This window comes from Trachurus trachurus, assembly GCF_905171665.1.
Source record: "Trachurus trachurus genome assembly, chromosome: 6".
NCBI lineage: Eukaryota > Metazoa > Chordata > Actinopteri > Carangiformes > Carangidae > Trachurus > Trachurus trachurus.
This window is the reverse complement of record NC_139897.1, coordinates 1,167,579-1,184,864: the sequence shown is the minus strand read 5'-3', so window position 1 is coordinate 1,184,864 and position 17,286 is coordinate 1,167,579. Positions and strand designations below refer to the sequence as shown.

The 17,286-nt window shown below is 42.0% G+C and overlaps 2 protein-coding genes across 2 annotated transcripts; both read right to left on the bottom strand.

The window, feature by feature from the left end:
- LOC310987270 (uncharacterized protein) lies at positions 1-10,283 on the bottom strand. The gene is made up of 9 exons (XM_083973458.1): positions 10,108-10,283; positions 6,054-7,776; positions 4,558-4,678; positions 2,801-2,981; positions 2,306-2,320; positions 1,354-1,437; positions 957-1,027; positions 601-736; positions 1-480 (listed from the first exon to the last, which is right to left on the bottom strand). Exons 1-9 carry the CDS (start codon positions 10,186-10,188, stop codon positions 457-459), a joined length of 2,436 nt encoding a protein of 811 aa, XP_083829584.1. The 5' UTR covers positions 10,189-10,283; the 3' UTR covers positions 1-456.
- Positions 10,284-10,565: 282 nt separating this feature from the next.
- Positions 10,566-17,096, bottom strand: slc35b4 (solute carrier family 35 member B4). The gene is made up of 10 exons (XM_083972825.1): positions 16,861-17,096; positions 15,621-15,734; positions 15,443-15,545; positions 15,289-15,338; positions 15,066-15,147; positions 14,829-14,889; positions 14,186-14,295; positions 13,537-13,612; positions 13,375-13,450; positions 10,566-12,066 (listed from the first exon to the last, which is right to left on the bottom strand). Exons 1-10 carry the CDS (start codon positions 16,935-16,937, stop codon positions 11,817-11,819), a joined length of 999 nt encoding a protein of 332 aa, XP_083828951.1. The 5' UTR covers positions 16,938-17,096; the 3' UTR covers positions 10,566-11,816.
- Between the last annotated feature and the right edge of the window lie 190 nt (positions 17,097-17,286).

Here is a 17,286-nt window from a genome sequence, read left to right as displayed (position 1 = left end):
TCTGCAATCCCATAATTAGCTTTCCTAACTTCAAGGCACACGTACATATTGATTAACCAGACTCACATTCAGGTTATTTCTCACATAAACACCTTCCCTGGACTCAAAGTGGTGTGAAAATAAAAACCATCTGTGGCAAACTTTGTCTCCTTTGTGACATTTTTTTGCGTCACTACCGAAGACAGATGTTTGTAAAATAACTTCCAGTAATTGTTGTGGTATTGGCACAATTGGTTTCAAGCTGATCCCAAGAGGTTACAGATATGAAGTTGTATGTAAAGCTAAACTGTGCATTTGTGACACGTGTACCACAGCAGACCAGTGGCTGCACCAGAGAGGCCAGGCGGAGGATACAGGGCACTTCTTCTAGATAAGTGAACACCGTCCTCTGTAATGTTGCACTTTGGACCAAGAAAATCTGCCAGATGTAGAGACATCCCCATCATGTGGTCCACATTAACCTCCAGTGCTCACTTTCTTCTGTGGACAAAGAAAGAAAAAAAACAGTTCAGATCAATGATAAACAAAAAAAACAGTGAGTGAAAGAGTTAAATGTGACAGAGGGAGAAGTAGGAATAACAGCTCTTGGTGTCGTCGTACTTTCTTGGCGTCGTTCACACACTGCAAGTAGGCCGAGGCGATACCGGAGCAGCTCAGTGTCTTTCCTGTGTTCTCCTTGTAGCATTTTAAAATCTGGCTCTGCAGATCTCCACACACTGGCTGGGTGCTGAAACGCCTAAGAGAGCACACAACACACAGACATGCAAATATCAAACGTCACGTTGATCCAGCCAGACCTGTGAAACATTCAAATCTTATCTGGTGTGCAATGTGCTCTTTCTCTCTCTCGAATCCTTGTTCCACATGTCAGTGAACTTTGTGACCTGACTGCAACACAAAAGCTGTAAAAAAAAAAAAAAAAAAAAAAATGCTTGTGAAGCACTGATCCAACTTACGCAAAACGCTTGTGTGTGTCCTCTTTGCCCTTCTGGAAGCTCTCAGCAGTCGCCTTGTAAAACTCAGTGTACTATCGAAGAGAAAACACATCACATATCACTGCTGAATCACTACTGTCTTTGACACATAATGGAAACACAGCATTAAAAGACTAAAATACACACAGGTAAAGTTACAACAGAAGACAAGTCTGTACACGTCTTAGAGTAGCTGTTGTATGTTGTCATGAGGTGAGTATATACCCTGATCTACAGCCATTACATCAGAGCAGATCAGAGCAGACAGCCTGACAGCATCGATCTGTGACTTTGTTTAATCATACTGCCCCTTAGTGGTAGAAATGGATTAAAGCAGGATGAAATAAATGAGGAAAAGAAAAAAGAAGGCTGTACCCACCTTTGTTTCAAGTTTTGCAAGATGCTCCTTGTAGAGAACTTCTCGTTTCTTCATCTCTTTCTCCCTCTCCTCCACCTGATGAGCCTGTGTGAGTTCACGGTAATTAGAACAACCACTGACTCTACTTCTCTTTCATAATATGGAAATGTTTGCAGAGGAGAATTAAATTAACCAACCTGGCATCCCTGACTAGATTTAAGGCTATTTTAAAGTCCATGGTAAATTATTACTTTGCTTGTTGTCACCATTTTAGTTTACTGCTGAGAAACTTCCTCTGTTTTCTACCTTAGCTACATTGTTTATGATTTTTTATGATCCATTGTGTTCTTTGTAAATCTTATTGTGCGCTCTCTATGGCGTTTTTTGTGTATTTTTGTATGTGGTTGATGCGTCTGGCGGCATGGAGCCCAAGCCACATTTCCCCCCAGGGGGACAATAAAGTATCTATCTATCTATCTATCTATCTATCTATCTATCTATCTATCTATCTATCTATCTATCTATCTATCTATCTATCTATCTATCTATCTATCTATCTATCTATCTATCTATCTATCTATCTATCTATCTATCTATCTATCTATCTATCTATCTATCTATCTATCTATCTATCTATCTATCTTACGGTGAGCTGTCATACATTGTAGTGTTTGAAAATGCTGCCAGCCTGGCTCCTTGGAAAGATGTTCCAAATCTCAGAGGGATCATTTACATGATTTGATGAGGATTACATAAATCATTTATATTATGTGGATTGTGAAACCCAATTTCAGCAGCAACTTTCTGGGACAATTTAGGGCTGACCACTTGTGATGGGATCCCTGAGGAAATATGTTAATAATAACAGATCTGAACAAGGCCATACAGAGCAAACAGATGTGCAGCAGCTGGTTAGAGCAGAGTGAAAGTGAAAGATTAAGTCATGCAAGTAGGAGTTCCCTCCTGGTCTTACCTTCAGCTCCATCCACTGAAACAAGACATCAGGGCAACAAAGAGAAAAAGTAGAGTAAGAGGAGGAAGGACTGTCACATTTACAAGAGATCCTGACACATGCAGTACTGTGCAGAGGCTTTAGAAACTTTAGATGCTTCTATTGTCTTCAATCGGGGAGGAGTGTGATCCATCCCAGAGTCATTACAGCAACTAAAAACATAATGATACATTTATCTTCAGGGAGAAGAGCAGGAAGTCCTGTAACAGCTGGCCACAGAGCCGTGATCTCTAATTCACTGAGTCAGTCTGAGATCACAACTGAATCAGAATCAGATTTGTGTGACACTTGAAGCAACAGCCTGTCAAGCAGCTGTGTACAAGTGTACAGAGGAGAACTAGTTCCCTGATGAATAAACACTTCATTTTACCCTTGAACACGTCCTCATTACTCTTAGTGACTACACCTTTGCACAGTACTGACTACAGTGTGTGTGTGTGTGTGTTTTCTGCTTACATAGAGCTGCACCATGAGCTTCTCATCCATCGTCTTCATGCGCTCCTTTGTGATGGCGTCTGTCAGCGTCTCCATGTACGCTGACTTCTCCACCTCCAGAGTCTTCTTCACCTGCTCTTCCACCGTAGCCTGAGCCGCCGCCCTGGCCTCGGCCTGAGCCTGAGCCCTCATCTCCTCCAGCCTTCACACACAAACACACACAGACACACACAAGCTGAGTGACCTGAAATGTGTATATATAGTATTATGAAAACAGAAGCCTATACAATGTGTTGTAAAGATTCCCTGCTGTATTTTGTCTTGGGCAATTATAAACTAAATATTTCTGGGTTTCAGACCCAAGTTTTTCAGGTTGGATAACCCTCACAATTACTCTTCTCATACAATTTGATTAGCTGATAATCAACTGGTCATTATAATCTACAGAATTTTTTTTTTCAGTCAACAAAAAACGACCATCAGTTTATAGTTCATTCAGATTTCTGTTGTTAATTAGAGAAACGTTTATGAAATTATTTCCTATAATGTTTATTCATTGCTGGTCATTTTCCCATCACTATTCAAATTTATGTTTCTTTCATCTGTGAATTAAGGTAATGTGATATGTCTACTAGATGGACCATGTATTGAATTTGTTTATCTGCGGATAGCTGATTGAAAAAGTTTTGAACCAGTTTTGAACCTTTTTTTTTTTTTTTTGAGAAATGTGATGTGAAATCCTCCAGGTGCACAGAGAATAGTGGGGACTTGAACACCTCTATTTACATGACAACTGTGCAAACTCCACTTGTGGATAAACATAATGTAACAATACTGAGAGCTCCAAGAACAGCTACCAGATGGCCTTTTATTGTCTAAAATGTATATTTCTACCTCTGACTTGTTGTATTTTTCTAACTTGGTGGACACACACAAGACACAAGTCTTAATCACATCAACAGGCCAGAATGACCTATCACTTTAAAGGGATACGCCAACATTTTTTGTGTGTGTCTTGCCTCACTCCCGAGTCCATGACCAGCAGATAGACACCATCCTTTCGACTGTGTGTGCAGTAACAAGGGAGATATCGCCCGTAATTAGCTTAGCTCAAACGCTGGAAGTGTATAGGTAGTGTTAGCCTGCCTCCACCTAAAGTCATCAGAAACCGGCGGGCCGATCTTTGTCTCAGAGCTGACAAAACTCTCCGGTAAGGCATCTTGAGCGGTCAAATGCCGGTAACGGGACGAGATCGGTCAAAACGGAGGGTTCAAGCAAAGACGGTTTATTTTGGTTCAAGCTAGCTACATCGAGGGTAGGTTAGCTTCCTATTTCAAAGTAAAAGCACAAATTCTATCGTCATGGTTTTCTGTATGTAAAGGGCAACGGGTGTTTTATTTTGTGAAAGTAACCGGAAGTGCGTTGGTTACAACGGCTAGCTTGAGTAGCGCCGAATTCGTCCGAACAGACAAATTAACGACACACTGCTGATCTAAACGGCTCACCTAAACATTTTTGAAATGTGGATAAAGTGATATATTTACAGAGTTTAGAGCTAAAATGAAATCAGCTTCTGACTGCTGATTTCGGCTCAGGTAGGAGGCAGGCTAACACTACCCATACACTTCCAGTGTTTGAGCTAAGCTAATTACAGGCGATACGGCTCTATCTCCCTTGTTACTGCACTATGGTGTCTATCTGCTTGTCATGGACTCGGGAGTGAGGCAAGACACGAAAAAACATGTTGGCGTATCCCTTCAAAACCTCCATGTCCTTACTGTCTCTGCAGCTCCTGCCTCTTCAGGTTGATCTCCTCCTCCAGACTTCTCTGCATCTCCCCTTTGATGTTCTGCCTCAGCTCCTCCTCCACCACTTCAGGAGAGATGGGCGAGGCTGCGTCTGTGGACACATGAAATAAAAAACATTTACAGAAAAACATGTGGTTGAGAACTCCAACAGAAGTACCGACACACTTTTCCTCACACTGTTTCCCGCATCCCACAATGCTCCACAGTCTAATGGACCTCACTGACCAGCTGTTGTTGGTCATGTGCCAATGATACACAATAAAACATTTCTCAGTGAGGCTGAGGAGGAAATCTGACACTGTGCACTAATATGAAATCCTTTTCTAAAAGATTTTGAAGAACACGTTGCATCCTTAGAAATTCATCAGAGAGAAGCCATGAAGACAGTCAACCATGACATGTCTCTGTTAGGGATGTCACGATTATAGATTTTCTTGGTACGATTATTGTCAGAGAAATAATCACGGTATTACGATTATCAGGATTATTATGCATTAATTAATTTCACAACACTATGAATGTGTAAAATCAAATATAGTCAAAATATAATTACATTACTAATCTCTTAATATAGGATCAGTTATTAATCCCCTGGGGGAAGTGTTTGAAATATTTAAGTCATTAATTGTCATCTATACCAAATGTTTAAGCTAATTTTAATCTTTTTTTTTACAATACAAATGACACTCTAACATATAACCAATTCAGTGTTACTTTATATAAATAGACCAGTATCTGTGTATTTACCTTTACTTTGGCGCACATCTGCAGACATGGTTCCAACATAATTTTTTTCGGAAAGTGACGGTATTTAGGAATCTTTACGCTTAATTAAAGCAGAAGTAAGCAATATTTTTGTGTTACTGTAAGTCTTAAATAGTTATATCTTCCGACAGCAATCACTTACATAGAGTGTTTGGACTGAAACACGGGTCTCTCAGTCACTCTGCTCTGCTCTGAGCCGAGGAGAAAACTTTTCTTGTATCCTACAAGCTTTATCCAATGAGGAGAGAAAACGGCATAAAGGGGCGGTCCTCTCTGTGTGTGCAGCCAAGGGATGCGCGTGAATGTGGTGACGTAGGGACGAGGACCAATAGATCCATGACGAGGGTGGGGGCTGCTAACTCCATCGGCTGACAAAAAGTTAGCCAAAACGACCGGATCGCTTACTTCTGCTTTAATTGTGGCGTTTAATACGAGCGATTAATTGTGAAAACAAGTAATCGTGACATCCCTAGTCTCCTTTATACACAGTACACTCACATGCTTCTAGATGTAACTGCTTTGTTAATTATATTCCTGAATGTGCGAATTGCAACGATATGGAAACTACATGCTCGATCCTATTATTATTTATTATTCCAGTGAGTGAAATCATGTCATCACTTGAGCTCTGATGAACCTCCAAACACTTGAGCACCGTGTCCTTCACCACAAACATCTCATACAAATGGCGCGTAACCTACCTGCTGCAGCAGGTGGAGGCACTAAGGTGACAGCAGGTACTTCATCCTCAACGACAGGGGGCAGAGGCAGAGGCAGAGTCAGGGTGGGAGTGGGCTCTTCGGGAGCTGGAGCTGGATCAGAGGGAGGTGGAGCAGATGGGGGAGGTGCTGCAGGCTCTACGAGGGGTTCACTTACAGCTGCGTCGGCGGGGACGACGGCCAGCTCCACACAATGACAAGGTGGGAAGGGCTCTTCAAAAGAGAACTCTGGAGCAGGAGGGGGAGTCGCCACGGGCTCTGGAGGAGGTGGAGGTGGAGGTGGAGCCAGGTCACATGGAGTTGGTGAATCAAGAGCTGGAGCCGCAACTGGAAGCACCTCTTCAACTGGAGCAGGTGGGACGACAGGCTCCACTGGAGGAGGTGAAGCTACAGCTTCAGGTGGAGCTACATCTGCAGGAGACGGTGAGATCACTGCTTCAACAGGAGGTGGGGGCAGAACAACTTCCACTGGTGGGGTTGAAGGGATGAGAGTTTCAAGATGTTCAATGACTGGAGCTGCAGCAGCAGGTTCTGGAGGTGGAGGTGCAGATTCCACGGGTTCACATGGAGCTACAGGTTCAGGAGGTGGAGGTGCAAGCTTCAAAGGTTCAGATGGAGCTGCAGGTTCAGGAGGTGGAGGTGCAGGCTTCAAAGGTTCAGATGGAGCTACAGGTTCAGGAGGTGGAGGTGCAGGCGTCACTAGTTCAGATGGAGCTGCAGGTTCAGGAGGTGGAGGTGGAGGCTTCAAAGGTTCAGATGGAGCTGCAGGTTCAGGAGGTGGAGGTGCAGGCTTCAAAGGTTCAGATGGAGCTACAGCTACAAGTTCAGGAGGTGGAGGTGCAGGCGTCACTAGTTCAGATGGAGCTGCAGGTTCAGGAGGTGGAGGTGCAGGCTTCAAAGGTTCAGATGGAGCTGCAGGTTCAGGAGGTGGAGGTGCAGATTTTACGGGTTCAGATGGAGCTACAGGTTCAGGAGGTGGAGGTGCAAGCTTCAAAGGTTCAGATGGAGCTACAGGTTCAGGAGGTGGAGGTGCAAGCTTCAAAGGTTCAGATGGAGCTACAGGTTCAGGAGGTGGAGGTGCAAGCTTCAAAGGTTCAGATGGAGCTGCAGCTACAGGTTCAGGAAGTGGAGGTGCAGATTTCACTGGTTCACATGGAGCTGCAGGTTCAGGAGGTGGAGGTGTAGGCTTCAAAGGTTCAGATGGAGCTGCAGCTACAGGTTCAGGAGGTGGAGGTGCAGGTTTCACTGGTTCAGATGGAGCTACAGGTTCAGGAGGTGGAGGTGGAGGTGCAGATTTCACTGGTTCACATGAAGCTGCAGTGCCTGGGGATGACTCTGCAGGTGGAGGGAGGATGAGGGATTCAGGTAGGATTACGGGCTGGACTGCAGGTGGAGGGGGTGATGGAGGAGAGGCTTCAGGCTCAACAGAGGCTGGAGGAAGGGAGTGAAACTTCACAGGAGGAGGGGGGACCAACTTTACAGGAGGAGGGGAAAGATCCACTGACGGAGGTGTAGATGGGGCGTCATGAGGAGCAGCAGGTGGAGGGAGGACCAGCGGATCAGGAGGAGGCGTCAGGAGAGGTAACAGGTGTTCCACAGAGGGGGCGGGGACTGGGCTGGGTGAAGGAGGAGCTCCATGATCTGAGGGCGGAGGATGGACGAGCTCTGAAGGCTGTCTCATCCGTCTGATGACTTTGTCCGACAGCTACAGAAACCAGAGAACAGACAGAAAGACAAAAGAACAGATAGAAACATTAATGTCGGTCCTTCTGTTATCCTGTAGTGTGTGTGTGTACCCCCCATTACTTTACTGTGTTCTGATCTGTAGGGGAGAACGGGGTATATGAGCCAGTGGGTAAGTTGAGCCACCCCTTGTTTCTAAGAAACCATAACAAAAATTGAGCATGTGACCAAATATTTAGGAAGAAGGCATCATTTCATGGAGTCCGTGAAGGTAAGAACCACATTGGTAAAGTGGTTTGACATTTATGTCCAAAAAAACATTTTTCACTCTCGAATTTCGTCTATCGTAATACGTTTCATGATAATTGTGTTTAGACCAAAAGAGATAATTATAAATTTGTTTTATACATGAGTTGTGGTATCTATGAACTACATTATGAGGTAGTAAACCTAGCATGAAACTGCACCATTTTAGCTGTGGGGAGTAGTAAAGTCAATATGGTAGCTGTGGGGTAAGATGAGCCACCTGCCCTATACACTTATGAATGTATTTTGTCTGTATACTATGTCCTAATTATTAATTCAAGGTTCTGGATGTTTATGATTACAGTAAGTGTGTTCCTGAAAACAGGAAAAGTTGTTTATGGAGAGGTCAAGCTTTACTTCCAAAGAGAAAAATGAGGGATTCTTCCCAAGATGCGACAAAATCGCAAAACTCCCCAAACCTCAGTGAGTTGGTCTCGGCAGGAAGTCCCAGCAGTTTGTATTAGCCTGCAACCTGGACAGGTGGAATATGAAGTAAAGGGGGAGGTGGGAGATGGATGGAAGGAAAGGAGGGGGGTGAATCAACTGACCCCGCTCCTATGCTCAACTTACCCCATACACGGGGTAAATTGAGCCATGAGACCACTTTTTTTGAACATGCTATATTTTAAAAACAGTTATATTTACACTCATTCTTTTTGTTTGTGGGGATGTGCAACATCCTGAAATATATGCAGATATGTTAGTTAGCAACAAAACTACAGTCGTCTTGATGTAGTGATCCTGATTCTGAATATAAAAAGTGGCTCATCTTACTTAACCCCACTCGCCCCTACTGGACTCTCTGAAACCTCTACGTCTTCTGTTTCTGTCGGGGCCGAACATTTTAGAAACCCACATGATTTATCAGGCCTCTGTGGCTTTAATCAGAAAGGATGAACAAGAGTCACCTTTTTGTTTTGGGAGGATAACTATGAGTCTCTGGTATCCAGTTACATTTGTCCTGTCTTTACTTCCTGTCTTTGTTTTTACTGCTGCACATCTGGAGTCACACCTGTTTCAAACTTAAGTAAAGCTGTTTATTCATTCATTCCTCTTTGACTCATTTGAATAATCACTCTGACCTCCAAGTAAACAACCACTGCAGCTCTTACACACACCTGAAGTGGAAATACTCGAAGTACTGCACGTACGCTACTTAGTTTTCCTAATGTACTAGATTTCTGAGGCAAGTCTTGAATTTTTACTCCTTTCTCTGACAGTTGTGGTTACTGGTTACTTTTAAAATTAAGAGTTTGTTATTTGATTTTGTCATTTCACGGATTTAGAAAAAAAAGACTGATTGCTGTTTATTTATGACAGTTCTTAAAAGCAGAATGGTTCATATTCTCTCAAAATGACAGTTCAATCAGTCGTTTTTAAACCCATGGCAAACACTCATCTTGATGAATATGTAAGAATGACCTTCCAACACTGTGAAGTAAAATGTCAGGAGGCGTCCTTGTGACCAGAGATGATGTGGCCAAAGTGCAAACTACAACTATTCCTTGTTGGAAAGTGATTTTTTTTTAAATTAAATGTTCCTTTGTTTCTCTGACTGATGTTATTGATTTGTTCAAGTTAATGCAGCAGCAGGTGAGTTTGAATTTATTATCACAATTAAATTACTCGAGTCTGGTGTCAGTTCAGTGTTTCTCAAGAAAGATTACAGAATAAAACTTTTTTATAGTAAAAAATGTTCTAACCAATTGACATTGTTTTGTATATCTGTGTGTATGTCTGTAGCCTATGTTTTCTCATATGGTTCATGTGTGAGCCAACCATATTTTCTTTCTATATATAACAGCCACTCCATAGCAGTCCCTACTCCCTGACTGGAACCACAGACTCTGCACGAGTTCACTCATGGTTTTTTTACAAATATCACATAAATCAGTGATTAAAGCCGAAAATGAAACTGATCCCTGTGCAGCAGCAGCAGCAGTAGCAGCAGCAGCAGTCTGTGTATTTCTGCAGCTGTGGAGAAACTGTGAGCATCAACCTTGAGTTTCTCTTGATTCTTGAGTTATTTGCCTGAGCTTTCACTCACCCGGATGCCCTTCACAAAAGTAACTCCTCCACCTTGACCATCATCTTCATAGGAGAGGTGACTCGAGCCGTTTCCCCCCATCCACACCCACTCTGCAGCTACACGCGCACTATCACTTTAGGACACGCTGCAAATATTTTATCCACAACGTAACGTGGTTGATCCGAGACACACACACACACACACAAACAGCTGGGTCTGCTGCCCCTCCCACCGCTGAGCGTCTACTACACGAGCTGCTATTGGTCAGGGCTGAACAACAGCTCTCCGGATTGGTCGACAGGCTCATAAAATCAGTGAAATGTAAGAGTACATTGTGTCCCAGCATTAAAAAAAAAGAGAGAAGACCTATATGTATCCATAGGTTTGTTGTGACTTTGCAGCCATGGAAACGGAACAATCTGTTTTTGCAGCCATGTAGTTATTTTAATATCAGGGGGTTTGGGAGTGTAGGGATTTATTAAACTGTGCTTCGGTTTTTCCACATATTGACAAACACTGTTCATGGTGCACCTGAGACAATATGACAAGAGCATGTGAAGAACTAAATGCACAGAAAACCCCATAAATGTACCCCACTGTAATATTTCAAAGAGTCTGTATCTGCAGTCATCATCCTGCCTCCAGCTGCTAAACACAGTTTCCTACTGAATGTAAATATGACTAAAAGTTAAGTTGTGACACTGCTTCAAATAAATAATCAAACATCACAGACAAAAAGAGGTCCGACATGATTTTGCATGTAAACTGATGAGGTACTAAGAAGAAAAGAGAACTGGTGATATTATATATTTTTTTATATATCAAAAGACCAAAACCAAAAATGAACTGACCTTGTAACAATAACTGACTCACACTATAACAACACACCAGTGAGCCACTGCTGCACAGTGTTCATTCACTGCAATGAAAACAGGCTCTGTAGTTTCCTCTGAGTCATGCCTGCTACTGCATCACACGTGTATCAATCCGCAGCTAAAAATAGTCCTTAACAAAATGATCTGAAGACTGCTATGAGTAGTGTTTGCTAAAAATGGCAGCTGCTTTAGTAAAATATCATGTACAGTATAACATTTAACATCTAATTATATATCTGTGACCAGTTTTCAAACCTGCAATTCAATTATTTTCTCTATCAATTATTTAGTTTATTAAATACCAGAAAAAACAGTGAAGACATCTCATTAGAAATATCCTAGAGCACAAAACAGTGTCATCATATTCCTTGTTTCGTCCAACTAACACTCACAAACCTACAAATACTTTACGTACTATACTGTCTGTAAACTATTACACTGTGAGAAGCTGCAATTCCTCCTATCTGAGAGTTTTCTTCTTATTTACACTTCAATCAACATCATCATTGATTTGTGGTTGTGTTTTTGGCCACCTGACAGCTACAGTATTTTTTTAATCTCAGTTTTTGGTCTCCTCCAACTCCGGAGGGAAATATCTGGTTCTGATGCTGAGAGGAAGTGCAGAGCTGTTGGTTTTGGTCTTTTTGTTGCAACAAGAAAAATACAGAACATCACCAGCATCATCCCTGTTCTGTTTGTGTGTGAGGGGTTCACCATAACCAATGATGTGTGATCAGGGATGAAGAAAAAAAAGAAAAAAAAGAGAGGTAACTTTATAAAAATCTCTGTAGGCTAGTCGACTTAAACAATCGCCAGTCCGACACAGTGGCTGTTTTTACAGTCCCGTCCTCTTCACTCTGCCTTCTTGTCCTTGGCGTCCGGTCCACGCAGAGCCGTCCGCACGCTGCTCCAAACCTCCGTGTACAGCAGAGTGCCCAGGAAGACCACAGCCGTGCCCACCCAGTGCCAGGTGGTGAAGGGGTTTTGGAAGTAAAGGATGGAGAAAATGAGGCTGAGGAACTTTCTCAGCGTCACCACCAGAGTGACGGTGAGTGAGGCACACTCTGTGGTCAGGATAAAGACACCACGGATGCACACGTACCTGTAGGAGATGTTAAGGCCGACAAACAAGACTAAGTGTGGAGAATGTACACAAATGTTGATCACATCATATTGTGAAACGAAGGAACATTTTATCACTTTATATAGTCTATAGTGTAAGTCTGTCTTGACTTGTGACTCAGTCGAAGTATCATGAGAGATTAACTAACTATATACTCACTAATGAACAATTCTCAACTTAAAGGTACATTGTGTAGGAATTACTCCCATCTAGCATTGCGGTTGTATATCGCAAGCAACTCAATCGTATTTTTCACGCTGCATTCACGTGAAATTGGGCAGACGGCAGACGGACGACAGCCGCTGCACGTAACAGCATAAACAAGCCTCTATGTAAACAAGTGTTCCGTCAGCACGAGGCAAAACAATACACGTGACAATGTTGTCATGACTTCTGTGACTAAAATGACATCTGGTTTGTTACCGACGGCCGTCTGCACGTGAATGCATCAGTGTAACGCTCCATTCCTCCTCACTGCGTTACCACGGTGACTTTTCACAGACGCCACCTCGACCTGAGCCGACAGCTCCGGTGTCTCCGCTGAGTTTCCATGGTTTCCTACCGTCACGCTGCCACTGAACGTAAAAACATGGAGACACCACATGGCAGCAGCACCGAGCTTACCCGCTCCATGGAGATATGAATGATATGAACGGCTCATTCAGAGCTGAAAGGAACACTTCACTTTGTTGATGGGGGGGATTACTGATTAATGAAAAACATACTTTTGAACCAGATAATCGATTTCGATGAATAGATAACAGGAGAAGTTACACAATGTCCCTTTAAGGCTAAACTTGGAAAAGCCTCCTGATCTGTGACTGATATAATACTTTATATTAATGATATCAAGTATATTATAAAACGAAAAGGTGAAATCCGGCAATTTGATTGGTTGTTAACTGTGAGCGAATAATGAGCGTATCCCACAGCTACTATTCTAAAGCCTTATCACAGCATATCACTCCGCGTCAGGGAAGTATGAATGGAAGTTTGTTGTCATCCATGACTGTCGTGATGTATTGCTTAAATGATATTTTCTGACCCATCTTGATTCTGACTCCTTGAATGGAAACAGTGTGTCTATTTGTTTCTTTGCTCTGAGCACTTCAATGAAAGTGGGACTTCTCCTTCTCAGTTTGTTTCATTTAAATCCATTAAAAAGGGACAAAAAGGTCAACCTTTCTCTTAATCATCTCTTAATGTGACTCTGTGGATGTGGAACCGCTGTAACAGAAGTATATGTTACTGTAAGCAGGTAATATCAGCGTTTTTCTGGCAGGATACTGTGTGATGACGTTGATCAGCAGATACAGCCACATTAAGGGCATGGTGACTCCGACCACAGGAACGACTGCAGGAGCTGAAAAGAGAAGATTTTATTCACGTCAGGTTGCCGACATAAACTCTCCACCAACAACGTTTATTGAGTGAATTGATGGAACTCACTGCTCTGACTGAAGAGGACACAGTGTCTGTAGATGTCTGTGGAGAGAAGCAGGAAGCCCGGCAGAGGCAGGCAGTGCTGAGAGAGAGATGAGACCAGTTATCTTCATTAATCAGCTTCAATTAGAGGAAACACTTGTTGGTTATTTTCTTGTAAAAGGGCATTTCCAGTCGTAATCAATGTTTACCTCAGATATCAGGTCACTTATGATCAGTTCATTTCATACCATCCATACTCCCTGCAGCGTGTGGACGTTTATATTCGATTTTGTTCAAGAATCTATAGTTTTTTCAATGTTCATTAATCAAAAAATTGTTCTGTGGTCGCAAGTAACGTCCTTTTGACCATCATTTAAATTTTAAAATTCGCCTTACTCGCCTTACCGCAGCTTACGCATTGTTCCTTTCCGGGTCAGAGAACAAAACAGGCGTTTGTTTTCTGACCCGGAAAGGAACAATGCGGAAGCCGTGATTCTTGAACAAGAACGAATATAAACGTCCACACGCTGCAGTTGGGAGTATGGATGGTATGAAATGAACTGATCATAGGTGACCTGATATCTGAGGAAATGCCCTTTAAGAGGGTTAGGTGAAGGCTCAAGCTTGAACTTCTCCACAGAAGTTTGGATCTTTAGTTTAGAAGAAAACTCACATTATAGAAGAGAGCCTCCTTGGAGTGTTTTCCATATTCCTTGTACAGTGTCTCCTGGAAAATTCCCATCCTCGCAGACATCAGCAGAGCAAAGGTCAACATGGCGATACCTGCAAAACACAAACGACCAAGAACTCAATTGTTAGTATTAAGTCCAACTTCTCCATTTATCTCACAAAGAGATCTACGTTTTTTTTTATTTCAATCACAGTAAATGTGCCAGTGTTGCCAAATTATGAACTTTCAATGATGAATCAGTCAATCAGCTTGTCCTTATTTAATTGGAAACTATTGTAATTCATGGCTCATCAAGCAGAAAGGTCAAACATTCAAGTTTCAATACTTTATTGCCATGTCAACATTGTTGATTGGAATTTGTTTCAGTGGGCTTCACACACTGACATGAAAACATTCACGCAATACAATACATGATAAAATAAATATATAAAGAAGAATGAATGAAATTATACATCTTTGTTATTTGAAGAAGTTATCTAAACCTCTGCTAATTAGAAGGGCCTTACCACAATTTGCAGCACAAACAAACACATTAATGCTTTATCAGATAAAGAAATTAATCAGTAGTAGCAGACCTTAGAACCAATAAAATGTGCTTTCAGTTTGAAATGAGTTTGGGACTCACCTATAAGCCAGTGCATTAAGGCATAAAATCCTTGTTCTTCTGATCCATCATTGGCCACATTCTGCAGATGCAAAACAATACGTCACAAAAAGTATAAAAATAATATACAGGTCCGGAAACTGTCTTGAAGTGGAAGATTATATCACTGCATAACAACTAGCAGCAGTGTGTGTGTGTGTGTGTGTGTGTGTGTGTGTGTGTGTATCAACAATATGGCTTGTTCTGCAGGAAACTCACCACTTGTTTAGCAGACATGATGGTGCAGATGAAGATACCAGCAGACACTAAAGCTATAGACAGATATTTACTGGCTGAGTACCTGCAGAGAGAGAGAGGGTGGGACATAAATAAATGTGATCAATGTGAACATGAGGACGTACTGTGATGTTGCAGACTACAAAAGCTCAGGGGTTAAATGTTTGTTGCAGATGTTTGGAGCCTTTAGAGGAGGCAGAGTTACCTTTTCTTCAGGATGATTATTCCCATAATCATGTTAGCGATTAGTGATCCCTGCAGAGGAACAAGCAGCATGTTAAACCATGGAGATGGAAGGGGCTGGATGGAGGCAGCGGGTGAACGGGAAACATTTGAAAGTGAACAGGAAGAGTTCATACCGATCTGAAGATCATGTGCAGCGGCATGGCGATGTTGAAGTTGAGGGCATAGTTGTTGATGACACTGACTGTGAAGAACATGGTCACCATGATCACATAGTTACTGGGAAAAAAAGAGGTTTGTTTTAGTGTATGTGCAGCAGGAAACCTAAGAGTCATCAGGAAGTTTGACTCTTACCTGACAGGGATAGCTGGTTTCTTCCTCCCAAAGTTCGTCTCAAAGACGAAACCTTCAAATGCAATGAGTAAAAACTGGGCGAAGGTGACGATGTTCCCACAGCCTGGAAACTCCCTGAACAAAGACAGGGGAGAAGAAAAAACTGATGACCCCACACATTAATATGTGTTCATGTCTATTTATTCTCTTGTCCCTGGTATTTTTAATATTCTATCTAACATGCGATCTTGTTTTCTCCAGCCTGTGGATACTTTGTACTGTATACTAATGCTACTAACTAAAATCTAATGAAACCATGTCAATAGAACAAACATTTCAATATGAATTGACAAAAGCCTGTATGCAGAGGTGAGAGAAAGTGATTCATCTCAAGAAAGAGTTAATATAGTCCAACAGTCAGTCAAGTCATTGATTGATCAAGCTGTCATCTCAGTTCTACTTTGATTATCTTTCTCTTCTATTATAATTTCAATTTGACTATTACTTTATTTCATTTTATTTTGATCTTGATCTTTTATTGTTTATTACTAGCTATAAGTCAATTGATCTACAAGTGTCAGAAAGCAGCGAGAAATCAACAGCACATTGTCTGAGTGAGGTCACCAGATTACTAGTATGTCCAAAACACAAATATGTGCAACACCAAAGCAACACAGATAAAACATTATACCTTTGACATTATAATACCAGTTATCAGTAACAGGGTAATTTACTGTGGATTCATCATCACAGCTCTATACATAGGCTACATGCTGTAAACTGATGTATTAGGCACTTTGAAAATAAAAATGACTGTCTTATTGTATTTTGTCTGAGAAACCTTCACACAGAGCACTGGGAGAATGTTTTTTTAAACCTAAGATGAAGTAACTTTTGGTTGAAGTTAGTTCAACTTTAATGGCTTCATCTTGTTTGTGTAGGCTTGTGTTTAACATCTGCCTTCACAGTCTCTACAGAGGAACACTTGACTGGGCTCAATCACAACAAAACAAACACTGGACAGAGTGTGAGCCACACAGCTGATTAATGGGAGCTAGATTAGCCCTTAAACTAACACTGTACACGCCGGAGAATAAAATGCAAATTGTTCCAACCACAGTGACTACACCTAGAAAACTAAGACACAGCAACAGCCGCTGCAGCAGAGCTCGGTTACAAACAAAGCTAAGAAACAGCTGTGAAAACGTTTATGCAGTAAACTCGACTTGAGTTCATTCAGAGTCTGAAGTTTGTCACTGACCTTACAAGCAGCTCCAGAGACACCACATTGCTACAGCAGCCGACAAAAACAAGGACAATGGCGAAAACCGTCCCCATGGTGATTAATTGTCGAAAAGACTCGGTGGAAAATGTGTCGCTTTATGTTTCTGACCGATGCATATTTACAAAAAGCAGTGGTTTGACTCTACAGAGGAGCTCTCTTCCTCCTCACAAACTCCTGTTTCAGTTGAACAGTGAACACGTCTGAATCTGAGTTTGCGGTCTTCCTTGTTACCACGGCGGCGCTCATGGGAGTTGTAGTTCATCTGTGACAACACGGAAATTGGTACACAGTTGTCTTTATTCATTACACATAATGTGTATTTAGTGGGGGTAAATGTTGGGTGAAATATGTAAAGAAATAATGAACAAATAGCAGAAAATAATAAATAGGTGCCGGAGTAAT